Source organism: Amia ocellicauda, chromosome 7, assembly GCF_036373705.1.
Source record: "Amia ocellicauda isolate fAmiCal2 chromosome 7, fAmiCal2.hap1, whole genome shotgun sequence".
Classification (NCBI taxonomy): domain Eukaryota; kingdom Metazoa; phylum Chordata; class Actinopteri; order Amiiformes; family Amiidae; genus Amia; species Amia ocellicauda.
The window spans coordinates 2041867-2056458 of record NC_089856.1 but is presented as its reverse complement, the minus strand read 5'-3'; the positions used below and the strand labels follow the sequence as shown (position 1 = coordinate 2056458).

The 14592-nt window shown below is 44.2% G+C and overlaps 1 protein-coding gene across 8 annotated transcripts in view; it reads left to right on the top strand.

Annotated features, from left to right (window-relative positions):
* s1pr2 (sphingosine-1-phosphate receptor 2) overlaps window positions 1–11279 on the top strand; it is a 38740-nt gene extending 27461 nt beyond the window's left edge. For all 8 annotated transcript variants that reach the window (XM_066707855.1, XM_066707860.1, XM_066707853.1 and 5 more), the window contains one exon: window positions 5938–11279. In XM_066707855.1, coding sequence (XP_066563952.1) covers window positions 6023–7138 — 1116 coding nt within the window. In that variant the 5' untranslated portion in view covers window positions 5938–6022 and the 3' untranslated portion in view covers window positions 7139–11279. The remainder of the gene's footprint in view (window positions 1–5937) is intronic.
* The last annotated feature ends 3313 nt before the right edge of the window (window positions 11280–14592 follow it).

The window sequence follows — 14592 nt, the reverse complement described above, 5'->3', positions numbered from 1 at the left end:
TGCGTGTCTGTGTGTGCCTGTGACTGTGTGTGTGTGTGTGTGCGTATCTGTGTGTGTGTGCGTGTCTGTGACTGTGTGTGTGTGCGTGCGTATCTGTGTGTGTGTGCGTGTCTGTGTGTGTGCACATATCTCAGATTCCTGCTCTGGTATGGACATTCCTGATAATGGTGCAATTTGCTTCAGCTGACTTGTGACTCCCGAGATCACGTGCCTGTGAATTATTAATCTGCTGGAGATGGGAATCTTGTTCTTTTTGTCTTATTTTCTGGGCGATGGTCGAGGAGGAACGCCTGGTTTTATTCCACTGCAGTGACACAGCAAAGATGCCAGTTTGTTGTCTTGGCTTCTTGAATCACTCAACAAAAATATACATGTGCAGATTTTATTTTTCCATTTCTTTATTGATTTAATCTTTTAGAATCTGTCCCTTCCAGACTGTAAACCTAGAACTATACCCTTTAAGTTATAGATCCATGTAAGTCTTGGTTTGTGTCATGTCTAATGCACATTGGAGGGAATTCTGTATGTGAGTCCTGGAGAGATCAGTGTGATGGTCAGAGTGCATGGATTTCTTCCAGTCTTCGAAAAAGCTGCACATTTCTATCAGGTGCCGAGACGGTATTCTCGCTTTGAAGTACGACAATGGATGACTGTATCTGAACCAGTTGTGGTCTCAGCCAGGAAGAGCTACTGAACACATTTTGTCAGCATGTCAGACGTGCTTTGCATACAGTCCTATCAACAGTAGCATTTGTGCCCTTTATTCCTGGGGTTTCCGTGGACTTTGGGACCCGGCAAATTTTGCGAACACTCAGATAAAAAGAATATGGTAGGTTAGTTGCTTGAGTGAGGAATCAGAACTGAACAGAACTTTTTTCCCCGTGGGGTGGTTAGAGAAGAGAAAATGTTAATATGCTTCCTTTATATTGAAAGAGATAGGTGTCAGATTTCTTGTCTGCATGCTACGACTTCTAAGAGTAACAGCAGATGAGGTGTAGAGACAGTTTTCTTCAAATCCAGTCCCAAACTAAGTGCTGTCACAGAGCCGTACGCTACTTATGAATATAAACTAAGTCCCTCGGATTGTGGGTGTCATTATAAACACTGAAAGGCCAGACAGTGAAATGTGTACACTGCCTATAGCTAGCATGCAACATTGTTTATATACACCCTCAGTTTATGTCATAATAGACTGGTCTGCACAATAGGGCTAGAAATCCATTTGTAACTTACTTTTACTAGTCTTTTACTCACAGTTTGAGACCTATTGCGTATAGATTTAATGACTATACCTTTGTCCGATTCTATAATTGTTCGTCACATACTTCTAAAAGTGGAAGATGAATCAATAATACCATAAAAATGCCATCTCCTTTTTCTTGCAACAACACAGTGGCGGTCAAACAGTCTTGAGGTGATAAACACACCGCACCGGTACCACAATCATGTGTGAAAAGGATGCAGGAACGGCCGTGCTTTTGTTTGTGCCGCAGTCGAAATTTGTACCACAAGGTGCTGCAGCTGAACCGAGAGGAATCTCAGATATGTTTTCTTTCTGATAACACAGTCAAGGCGAAGGAACAGAAAACAAACAAAGGTGCAAGTGGATAAAACGGAAAACAGCCCCCACTCAGAGAGGTCACTCTCTACTTGTTTGCGAATAAAGTCTGACTTATTTTCTTTGCTGAGAAACGGCACACCTGTTAATGCAGGAGTCAAATTTCGTCACTGAGAATCATATATGATACACACAATACCTGCTATTATTAGCACGCCTTGTTGTGACTTTCAGAAGCAGTAAAGAATGGAAGAGCGAACAGCTTTTCACCTACAAAATAACCAACAAAGAGTTGGCCTACGCTGAGGACAACCAGTGTCTGGAAACAAAGACATTTCTCTTCCTCTCACTTTCCAAACAAGTACGATTATTACGGTCATCATTATTAATTACACCCAGGGATGGTGAGTGGTGATGATGATGATGATTATTTGCGCTGCATTTTCTTTATCTGTGATTTGTTCTCTCTACAGATGCTCTTGTTTTAATGTGACCTTGTCTTCTGTATTAGTTTTGTCCTAATGGTCGCTCTACGTCGACACCTCTGCAATCAGACATCCATCCTGTTCAACAGCCAGGTTGTTGATGTTTGTCATCATGGCGAAGTGGCTACACACTGGAATGTGGTTAGATTAAAAATATATGCCTGACGCAAAGACCAAAATAGGCCACGGTCCTTATTTGACGGCGTTGGTTTTGCGCGGCCAATGCTAGAGTCTATGGGAAGTACTAGAGTCGAAGTACAATTCATGCCTGGCTTTCTTGCGACACATCACGTGTGAACAGACTGGGGAAACGTCTGCTTTTAAGACCACAGAGGACAGAGTCAGATGCCAAAACTCTGAGCGGAAGGCAGAATGAGACGGCCATGTGCAATAAACCTGGGTCTAATTCCTATTCCAGACGCCGGGTCTCAGGCGGACATTATCCCAGCTGGGCATTAAACGGCTTTCCTTGTTTTGTTTTTCATCTCATCACTGTCACACCTCTCAGCATGTCAGCTCTCACTGTCGTGTTCGAATCGCAGTCTAGATTGTAGGGGCTTCTCTTATTAAGCTCTCTTATGCAAAGCAACTCAGCTTCTCAATCATAGACTGCAATGTGTCATACATTGTAGACACATGCAGTGCAGAAGAGTAACACTTAACAGGAAGCATGTAGTAGAACCAAGAACAAATGCTATAGTGGGCAGTGCGAAGCAGTATGTTATAGATCAAGGGATATCAAGCAGAGCTAGAAAACTGAGCCAGAGCTAAATCATCTTATAAATAAATATGTGGCAAAAATAGGCAAGATATAGACCAGGAACAAAGTATTGATTGAACAACAGCTAAAATGGCATTCAGAATTTAAAAAGCAAACCCAGTGTGTGTGTGTTTTTTTTTTCTCACCTCGCTGGTTATCAGGTGCAAACCTCCATTTATAGCTGCAGAGGAGCAGAAATCACTCTGCTAATCTGTCTTGGTAGCTGATCAGAGATATCTGTCAAGAAAGAAGCACTTGCTTTCCTGTGATTTACAGATTTTCTTTTTTCTTTGGGCATCAGTGCAATAGTTGAGTTTTATTAAAAACACACGTTTATTTTTATCAGTGTTGTACTCGTCGCTGCCATTTCAGTCTGTGTGGAGACCTCATATCCAGCTGTCAGGGATTTGATGTTTTTATTAATGTATTTATTTGTTTTTTATCTTACTTTACCAGTATCAATGTAGTCTCTCGTACAAATTGTGCAAAGGAACTAAAAGTGATATCATTTTGGTGCACAAGATATGGATTTATCTTTTATCACAATAAATTCTCTCCGTATGGGATTAGAGAGAGAGAGAGTTTCAGGGACAGTTGCTCCCTGTGTCTGAAAGAGGAATAGAAGTACTAGTAAAGCATGTTTTCTGTTCCTCATTATTTCTCTAAAGACATTCCGGTTGTCCTTGAAGGGAGGGGGTGGGATCCGCTCGGACACAGCGATGGCGTTGAGACGGAGCGAAGCGAGAGGAGTGGGCGTCCAAAACACATTCCTCTCCTGAGCTAAAGAATCCGGATCGTATACATGTCAGAGACGTGCTCTAAGCAGTTTGCATAAGGTGTAAGCCAAGGATCCCTCAAACAGTGGGGGCCACACCTTATCCCGAGAGGAGGCGTGCAGGCCACTCTTAACACACGGCGGCATGGCCAGGATCTGAACCTGTGACCCTGAGACTGTGAGAACGATTCTGTGCTCCAGGCAGACTGTATTTATTTGACTGCCTGCGTGATTAGTTCGGAAGGTACTGCAATCGGGAGCGCTAATGTCAACAAACGTAGTGTTTTTACTGTATTGGTGTGGCAATCACAGGAATGGACAGGAATTCTCTATCCTCAGGGATATGTACCATGCAAATATTTTGCCAACTTTTGCAGGGCAACCGGTTACAATTCACAGAAAGATAAGGTTTATAAATATTTGTGTGTGTACATACATACACACACACATATCTCATTTGTATCAGTTACACAATACAGCACCATTCTCCTGTTTAGAAAACCATTCTTCCCCTCACTGCTCTTGCACAATAGTTCAACTTTGTGCGTACTCAGATCTCGGCCGGAGAGTGAGTGAGGGCACGGGAGAGTGAGTCCCCGTGAGTCTCTCTGTGAAAGATCACTCAGACTCTGCGTTCTGTGCAGAAAGACATGCCAACACCGCCGTACAATAATATTTCTCTTTGTGCGTTCTGGTCTCGGCTCCCACCTCCCTGCATCTCTGAAATCAAGGTCAACCGCAGAGTTGTCAGTCTGAAATAAATAGTATTGTTATCTCTGTGGCAGCAGAAATAAACTAAAGTCTTTTTTCTGGGAACCTTGCTAAGCTATTGTAAGGTATTTTTAAACTAACTGCTTGCTCTTTATAAGCAACTTCCCATAAAGGTTATAGATGGAAATAAAGTTAAAGCTTATCAGTCCCCATGGGGTTCGAAACAATATCTATCTGCTCCACAAGAAGAAAGGAAATTGATTAATACTTCCCTATGAGCTTTCTTTTCAGAATTTGAGAATTATTATTGTGATGATTATTATTGTCACCAACATGGTATCACTGTAATTAAGCTATTTAAGTTTAATTAGTAAATAATTCAGCTATTCTCTTTAGCAAAGTTATTAATATACATACATTCATTTATTGACTGCACTAAAACAAAGAACATTCACTTTCAAATCGCCCTGTACAGCGTTGATATATCTCAGCTGTATATCTGGCACTGTACAAGGACTATACAGGATAAAATAAACAGCACACACACACACAATTTATTCTGTTTCTTAGTAGATCTGGCAGTTCCACCTCTACTCAGACACACTTGTATAAAACATACCTCGATATGCACTGAATGCACGCATGTCTGTGGTTCATGTAAATGCTTATCTTGATTGGACACATTGTAACCTGCCAATTCTGCACATTATATATTATCTTACACATGGTTTCGAATTTCAAAGGGCCTGTTATAACAGCTGTAACAATCACTGAGTAAAAGCTCTACAGCCACACGCCTCTGCTTCTGTTCGTGATAAAGAATTGAACTTCACATTCATTTGCAAAGTTTCCAGCAACGGTAGCCCTGTTGCACAAGCATGTTTTCATATATATATATATATATATATATATATAATGCATTGTATGATCTGTAATAAGTGTAATTTCTGGCCTGATCACATTTCCGGGAGAGTGAGAATTGTATCACTATCTTTGGCAGTCCGGAATAAATGCTCCCAAGATGTTTGCAAAACACTGGAGCAAGCTAACACACCGCTTAGGTTAGCAAGGTGAAGACTATCCTGTGTTTTTTTCACCCTGAATTGTCTGGTACTTCGTCTGTAGAGTTTACACACTGCCTACAAACTATCATGCAAAACATCAAGGCTGCTGAACTGCAGTTTTACACTGAATGTGTTTTTCTAATTGCGACCTTTGGCACAGTTTGAGTTATCAAATAATTACCCGTTCTCATGAAGTGTTACTGCTGGCAGTCAGACTCTTGTGGTTTGCAGGAGAGCTTGCAGGTGGTATGTGTTACTGTGCAGACAAACTACTAGACAATTCAGTCAAAAACTAGTAACAACCATTGATTCAGCTGGGAGGTAGGCAGACCATGACTTAATCACAGTGTGAATTTTAAAGTCACAGAAAGCATCCCTTCTGTCTTCCCAAAAGGAAAAGAATAAAGGTTTAGTTCACTCCATAGATCTTCCAGGTATTTGCTACTGAAACAAATTAAGAAATCTTCTGTCTTTTGACAATAAGTTCTGTTCAATGTCTTCGTCAAGACCCGCGTGTCTCTTGTTTTACCATAGGATGTCCAACACTCCACCAATAAATTATATTCCTTTTTCTCCCCCTGCAGGTGACCCTGCCTGGCTTGCCGGGTCCCCGAGTTGCGTCACTGTGATGGGTGCGGCCTTCACGTCCCGATCACCCCCAGGACAAGAATGACTTTCTGCCAGAACGTGGTCTACTGCTACACTTTCACCATGAGGAGCAAGTACGAGCAGTACTACAACAACTCGGTCATCATGACACATTACATGCGTGCCAAGAACCTGTCCAAGGAAAGGTTGATGGACAATGACCGCATGAAGGACAGCCTGGACTCCCTCTCCATCGTTTTCATTGTCATCTGCTGCATCATCATTCTGGAGAACCTGCTGGTCCTCATCGCCGTCTTCCGCAACAAGAAGTTCCACTCAGCCATGTTCTTCTTCATCGGCAACCTGGCTTTCTCAGACCTCTTGGCTGGGTCCGCCTACATTGCCAACATCTTCCTCTCTGGCCGGCGGACTTTCGACCTGGTGCCGGTGCAGTGGTTCATCCGCGAGGGCACGGCGTTCATCGCGCTGGCGGCCTCTGTCTTCAGCCTGCTGGCCATCGCCATCGAGCGATACATCGCCATCACCAAGGTGAAGGTGTACGGCAGCAACAAGACGTGCCGCATGTTCCTCCTGATCGGCACCTGCTGGGTCACCTCCATCCTGCTGGGTGGGCTGCCCATCATCGGCTGGAACTGCATCAACAACCTGAACGACTGCTCGGCCGTATTGCCCCTGTACTCCAAAAAGTACATCCTCTTTGTGGTCACCATCTTCAGCATCATCCTGCTCTCCATCCTCATCCTCTATGTGCGCATCTACCTGATCGTCAAGTCCAGCCACCAGGAGGCCACCGCCTCCCCAGCCTATGCACTGCTCAAGACTGTCACCATCGTGCTGGGGGTGTTCATCGTGTGCTGGCTGCCCGCGTTCACCATCCTCCTCCTGGACGTCTCCTGCCACTCTGTGCAGTCCTGCCCCATCCTTTCCAAGTCCACCATCTTCTTCGGGTTCGCCACCCTCAACTCGATGCTCAACCCCATCATCTACACCCTGCGCAGCAAGGACATGCGCAAGGAGTTCCTCCGGGTGCTGTGCTGCTGGGGCATCCTGCAGAGCACCCGCTCTGTCGAGCGCTGCCTGATGCCCCTGAAGAGCTCCAGCTCCTTGGAACACTGCACACACAAACACGAACAGCAGACCACCCCCATCATGCAGGACTGCACCACATGCGTCTGAGCCCAGCAACTTGATAGATTCACCAATTCACTTCCATGTCTTCAGGGGAGGGAAGGGAGGGAAGGGGGTGGGGGTTGAGGCAAGGGTAATGCCACTAGGAGGACCTTCCTGGAGACTAGTGGGAGGTAAAGGAGACGTTTGGGGAAACACATAGGCTCTTAATACCTCCAGCACGGATGAGATCAAGCTTAGCTGATGCAAGGTTGTTGTAGAGGGGACAAGTGTCTTCACTCCTGGAAAGGACCCAGGCCATCCATGCCGCCGTGCCCCATGATATTCAGCACCCACAAGGATGGGTTCTTAGTGTAATCAGCAATCATGGTCACTCAACCCTTGAGTAAGCTTGATTCGCATTGGATATACTTGGAGCCAATGGGACAATGGGTTTCAATTAGAAACTTACCACTAGTTTTATCCACTAATGAGGTTTCATTTTCAGTGGGACTGACCTAATAAAATAACAGTGTTATGAATTGCATGCTTTCTATATGATTATGTATGTTGCGTGTAAGGTATTGTGCAGCTCTGTTCTCAAAACCGGTAACAAATGCATGGCTAAGTAGACTTTGTCCACTGAATTAATGCCGCACAGCTAAATGTGATGTGTTGTCTTCAAGTATTTATAGTGACATTCAAAGAAAACCACTTACAAACCACCGTTCGTTTGTGTTGCTATATAAATAGATGTTGCTAAATCTGGAGAAATACATACTGGGTGATGACTGATCTCCATCTTTAAAGGCAGGTAGACTGACAAGGACAAAAACCCAAGAAACAAAGGACCCTTCAAATTCAGGGGTTTGACTCCCGGACACCTGAACTGATCCGTTAATCCCCAGCGTAGCTAACCGATACGTTCCCACAAAATGGTTGTCAAAGAAAGAGCTGTTGTCCCAGAGATCCCAGAAAATGGCTAACTGCTAGACAGGGAAAATTATTTAGAAAATGTGTCCGCTAGGTTTAGTGTTCGATCAATTTACCCAGCCTAAGTATTACATTGTCCTGTTTTGACTTGTTAAGGGACACTAGAAGCCACCTCTACCTTGGACCGAGCACAAAACCCTTCTCTTAATTTAAATTGCTGAGATATAGCAGCGAATATCAATTATGTCAACATAACTCGCCAACAAATATATTTCGAAATTAAAACCAAATGCACTTTTTTCGTGAAGAGTTTGACCTTCCCAGTCCGAGACTCAACAAGCCGACCCCTCTTTTGATATGCAGAGCCACAGGCCGACACATGTGTGGGAAAGAAGGGGACAGTCTTGTAGAGTAGTAGGCTTCACCAGGCTAGGCATACATCAACAGCCACAAAAGGACAAATCCAAGCACGACAAGAAAATTCCCTGATATAAAGCCCTTACAGCATCTGAGGGCACAGGTTGCAGATTTCTGGTTTCCAGCTTCGGACGACCGTAACACATCTGTGTAGCCGAGGTTGTTCAATTAGGAGACCTCAACGGTAAGTCGGTGATGACCGGACCTGGTTTAGGCCGGTTCAGGGCTCACAGGAAAGAGTTTTTATTCTGCTTAACCCTGTGATGAAACAGAACGTGCTGTCCGGTCCGGCTTATTTTTGTTTTCCTCTTAGGTGTCGCGTTCCCTCTTCTGACGTAGTTTTATTGAATGTGTCATGTGAGTGTCCACGTTACTCCCTGCACCGCCTTTTTATAGTTGCACTGTTTCACAGCTATACTTTTTATATGTGAAATAGGCTTCAGACCGACAAGTGCCAAAGCAAGAGCAGCTCAGTTTGTCAGCACATGAAATCATGGGGGGGGTTATTTGGTCTGAGAAACCGGGGGGACCTGAGAGATACCAAGTTACCAAAAAAATTAAGGATAATTAGAAAAATCACGTGCGTGTAATTGCACTCTGCTGCTACGATGTTGTAGTGTGGTTTAGTGTAGGTCGGACTGACACTTGTGTTTGGGAAAGAAGGAACAAAGGTGAATTCACAAGCGACAAAAATGTCTATGCATTCAGCTCATAGGTATTGCATGGATTGATCACTCAAGTCTTTAAATTGTTCTCTATGTTAAATGGGAAATTGCTGTATTGTTAGCCAAGTATTGGTCTGTTGCCTCTCTCTCTCTCTCTCTAAACTTTTGAAGAGGACGGTGCAATGAAAATAGAACATTTCCTGTCACATCACTGACATTGATCGTACAAACTCTAGGCTATGATTCGAGTAGCAGAAATGGGAGGAAGGTCTTGGTCTAGCTTAAAGCAATACGGATCTTAAACTAATAATATAATAATAATAATGATGATGACGATGAAGATGCAGAAATGTAATTTTTGATTGCACCTACCTCAAAATCGAACTTTGCTTTTATTTTCATTTTGATATGAAGTGTTGGAAGACTGGCCCACTGTCCAGAGCAGTATTAATCGTTGCTAATCTGAACCCGCTGTCTGTCGACTGGTGAACAAACTGAACTCGTGTGGAGAGATGCCTGCTAGGGGATCCTCCACACACATAAGGGTTGGAACCCCCACCCCCCCCACTACCCCCCAGACACCCTTTGGTGCAGCACCACGCTACCCCCCCATCTCAAGTCCCATCTCGGGGGTTTAGACCCGATGACTTGATGGCTTGCAGACCGTGGCTCCCATACGTGTTTTAAATTGAAGCCGCTGGAGAAACGAGAGGAGGCACAGATTGGAGGACTCTGAAGATCTAGTGACCATAGACCAAACACAAACAGACTCTCTATACTTTTCACCTGGATAAGGGCGTCTGCCGAGAAATAATTCATAATGATAATAATACAAATAAGTGACAGTATATTTACAGTGACCCCAGTTAAGCACAGGATCGTTGGATCAGGTGTAGAAGCAGATGGGTGTCTGTTTCCTCTAACTTGTATATTCCTATGCAGCATAAACCCAATACCGTTCATACAGAAACTACCAATGATACCTAGATCTGGATCCTACTGTGTCAAAGCGACATTTAGCTTTTTAAAATATTTGGAAACAGATTAACAATTTGGGCAACGGTGTAGATGCAGCCAGATATCGTTCTCCTCTTCGGGGACCCAAGAGCAACACCCTTGCTCCGACAGGACCTGCAAGAAACGCCTTTTCCCAGAATAGACCTTTTTTTAAAGGAGCCCGTTTCCGTCTCCTGCCGACTTGTGAGGTCGAGCCATCCCAGATCCGGTCTCTGACTGGCCCCCATATGGCTCAGCGCACCTCTTTGTTTCTAACACTAAGAAAGGTCAACCGGCAAGTTCATTACCCCCCCACTCCCTCCCGCTGCTTTGTTTGGAAGGCAATGACTTAAAAGATCTCCCGCCCCCCTGGTGTAAAATAAGACCCAGTGCAGCCAGAGGAAGTCCTGTCTCTTACGGGGAATTCCTGTTGTTGACAGGATGAGGTTACGGGGCCCTCTGCGACGTCAAGCTCTTCGTTTCCAGATGGGAGCATTGCTCAGCCAAGGAGGAGAGAGTGTTCGGGGGTAGGCTGGGTGTAGCTGACCGTGAATCAGTCCTGCGAGGCCGAAGAACACAGTGGACTGTCTCCCAGTAAAAAAATAAAACATTGAAATCCATTCTGACCCCTTGTTCATCCTGTCTATCTTGGACGTCGCCTACCTCCAATCCAAGCCAACGGCCTTCCCTGCAAGCTCCGCCCCACATTGCCAGTCTCCCCCAATGGCCACTACCGGGGTTTAAATGGTGGCTTTCTTCCCCTGCCAGTCAAACCGCAAAGACAACCAATTAGAAACAGAGATAGCACTTTGGTGGGAAAATCCTCACCCTGTCTTCGTAGCCTACGTTCTGACATTGATGGATTTTGTATTTCGTTTTAGTACATTTGTGTTTTCATTTCTTTGTGATCTAACCCTGTGGAATATTGTAAGTAAGATAATAACTTGTCTATGTATATATGTGTGTGTGTGTATATATATATATATATATATTTATACATATATATATATATATATATATATATGTACTGAATGTCTTAAGTGTGCAATAGTTTTTGTATTTTATTAGCACGCTATACATGTTGAATCGGTACAATCATAAACATAACGCTAATATAGGTACAGAGAAAAGTTTGGCTTTCTGTGTTTTATTTCAAACTTTTTAAAAAAATACAAAATAAAAATAAATATTAAATGAAACCAGGTACGAAAAAAAAACATTTTGCTGTCATCCTTTCCAGTAACATTGACGCATGTTGACTATGTGGGGTCGGGAAACACAGCGAGGTTCACAAACTGAGGGAAACGGCGTGACTTTGGAGGTGCCAGTGTTTGGGGAAAGGCGGGGTTTCAGTCTCATCCACTGAGCCAAGACAGACAGAGACACTTGACAAAAGCCCGTCCGCGCTGCAGGGGCCGTGAACACGAAGCGCCGCTGACATTTGCACTGGATCTTGCACACTCAAGCGAGCTGCTTTCAGGAAGTCTCTTGTATCTTTCAGTTATACATTTCAGTTTCAGGTTTTGCTTCCTTTGCTATGAATGCTATTTATAGTTGTTTTTATTTTGTTTTTGTTGTGTGTGTATTTTTTAAAAAGTCCAAAACACCCACAGCTCTGCCTTGGCACCAGAGATGCGTGTTGGCAAAGGGGAAGAGAAAGTGAATTCCTACACAACTAAAATGTATTTCTTCAGGGTTTGTGTGTGTGTCATTCAATGTAGCATTAGAGCGGATGTCATGAGCAAAAGTGTCTGACAGTTCTAGTTTATAATACTGGTCGTATATAACATCCTGTAACTCATAGGATTTGTGGGTTTATCTTATTAGCTAAAGAAGTCTGATTTTTTGAGCTTTACAGTAAATGACATCTACCACACCTCTGCCCAAAATAATGGAGTTTTAATCTGCTGCTACTTGTATAAATAGCAGCTTTATAAAACCAGTCTGAACACGCAGGTTTGATGCAAATGTAATGGGTTTGCACTGTAGCGAACAGGCATACTAGGTACTGTGCATCAGTAGGGGTCTCCTGTTTGGAAGCAACTCAAGATACATCCAAACCTAAACGCCAGCCTTAGTTTTCAGCATGTGGCCGTATACTGTAGTACCACCATGCTATGTGAAACTGAGCTTTTTCTGTCCCTCACCGACCTTCCCACAGATGTTTCCCGCCTTTACTGCACACGTACTTTGGCTGAATAAATGTAAGTGCCCTGATCATGAGATTTCCTAAAAGCGGCTGCACAGACCACGACACCCACACAGAGACCAGAACACGGAAATATATCCCACCATTGCGCCTGGATAACCTTGAGATGCACTAATGATTTCTTCTGCATCCTCGGCCGTTTCTCATGCGATACCCCTAACGATCAAGTTGTCGAATATTAGATGATTTTTTTTATTTTTTTTTTCCTTTTTACCCACGTCAGCCCATATCGAGGATTGGGTCCCTGAAGGTATTCCAGCGTCTGGTTCTCTGGTTCTTGTCAGACGTCCAGGATTGTTGGTGGGAATGTTAAACAAGCTCCCCCCTCAGGGGACTACATCTGTGACTTGTTGTTGCAGAGAAGCCGAGAGCTTCCCATGTACAGCCTCACTCACTCACTCACACACAGACATAGACACACACACACACACATACACACTCACTCCCACATGGACATAGACACACACACACACACACGTAATCCATCCACACTCACTCACACACATTCACACAGATATTCACACACACTGACACATTTACACACACACACTCGCAATCACACACCCTCTGACACATTCACACAAACACACACCCAATGACACACACACACACACACTCGCGTACTGAACCTCTGAATGACTGGACCACTAAACTACTGAATATGCAGATATGAGCATCGAGTATTGCTGTGCCTTTCTGTGAAGTCAATGCCGTCAGTGCTGTTGATATCTCAGCTTCTGCTACCTACTCTCAGTGCAGCGCGAGACGACAAGAGTGGAAAGATCTGCCGGGCAGCCGCTTCACAGGAAATGAGGCTGTTACACGTCTGAGCGCACAGGATGGGTCTGCTGGTCACACCAGTGCTATGAAACATAACGGAAATTAAACATCAGACAAAGCTGTTAAACTATCTGTCATGTATTTGACCTGAGCAACCTGCACTGAAAAGCTTATTTTCCTAGTTCTTAAAAAAGGTGATAGATTAAGGCTGCAGAGAGTCTCATTTTATCTTGTGTTTTCTCTACAATAATTCCATTAGGAAATGGAAGCCTTGGCACACAACAACAGACACACCCACACAGACCACAAACATCAGGACTCAGGACTGTGTTGGTGTCTAGTGCAGCTGAAACTCATTGGCACAGGTGCAAATCAAGAATAACATTAAAAAAATATAGAATAACAGTGGTCTGAGAATTAGGATACACCAGGAAAAGAAGAGCCAAGCCGTTTTATATTTTATTGTACCTATAAGTGTATATCAGTGACAGAGGCACAGCGCATGGAAGTGATGTACAGACGGGTGACAAATTAAATAAAAACCCACATAAAGTGTCTCAGTAAGGTGTTGGGCATCATGAGCCCCAGAACAGCTTCACTGCTCTTGGCACAGATTCTACGAGTCTCTGGACTCTACTGGAGGGATGGACACCATTCTTCCAAAAGATATTCCCTCATCTGGGGTTTTGATGATGGTGGAGGAGAGCGCTGTCTAACACGTCGGTCCAGAATCTCCCATAGGTGTTCAATTGGGTTGAGATCTGGTGACTGAAGGCCAGAGCATATGAGTCACATCATTTTTATACTCATCACACCATTCAGTGACCCTCGTGCCCTGTGGATGGGCATTGTCATCCTGGCAGAGACACTCCCATCAGGACAGAAATGTGTCACCATAGGATTAAGGTGATCACTCAGAATCACTCTGTCATGATTTGCAGTGACCCTTCCCTCTAAAGGGACAATTGGACACAAACCATGCCAGGAAAATGCCCCCCACAGCATAACAGAGCCTCCGGACTGTATCACACAGTACACCTGTTTGGAGTCGTCTGCATTCGTTATGTTCCTCCACTCATTTATTCAGGGTTTCCTTTAATTTGTCACCCGTCTGTATATCACATAGTGCAGTGCACAGCCCTGCGGGGGGGCAGTGGCTGAAATAAACGATGGGGCACTTTGGTTTGGGAGGTTGCTGTGCTGCGGACAATGTGCGGTCCGGGGGCGGGGGGTGCTCTGTGTGTTTTGGCTTTGTTGTGTTGTCATGCGGTCAACAACACCAACGCTCTGCCATTTGGTAGAGATGACAGCGTCCCTAACTGGCAGCTACAGCAGTTGGAGACACAGCAATACCGTCGCTGTGAATTAAGTATCATCGCCCCTATGACTGGATCTTTTCCAGCTCTTTGTTTTGCAGCACTCGGATCACTTCTACATATCACACTGCAGTTCTGCTTCTCCGTGTCCGGTCACTTCTCTTTTGTATTTTTATCTTGATTTGACATACACATCTTGCTCTTCTA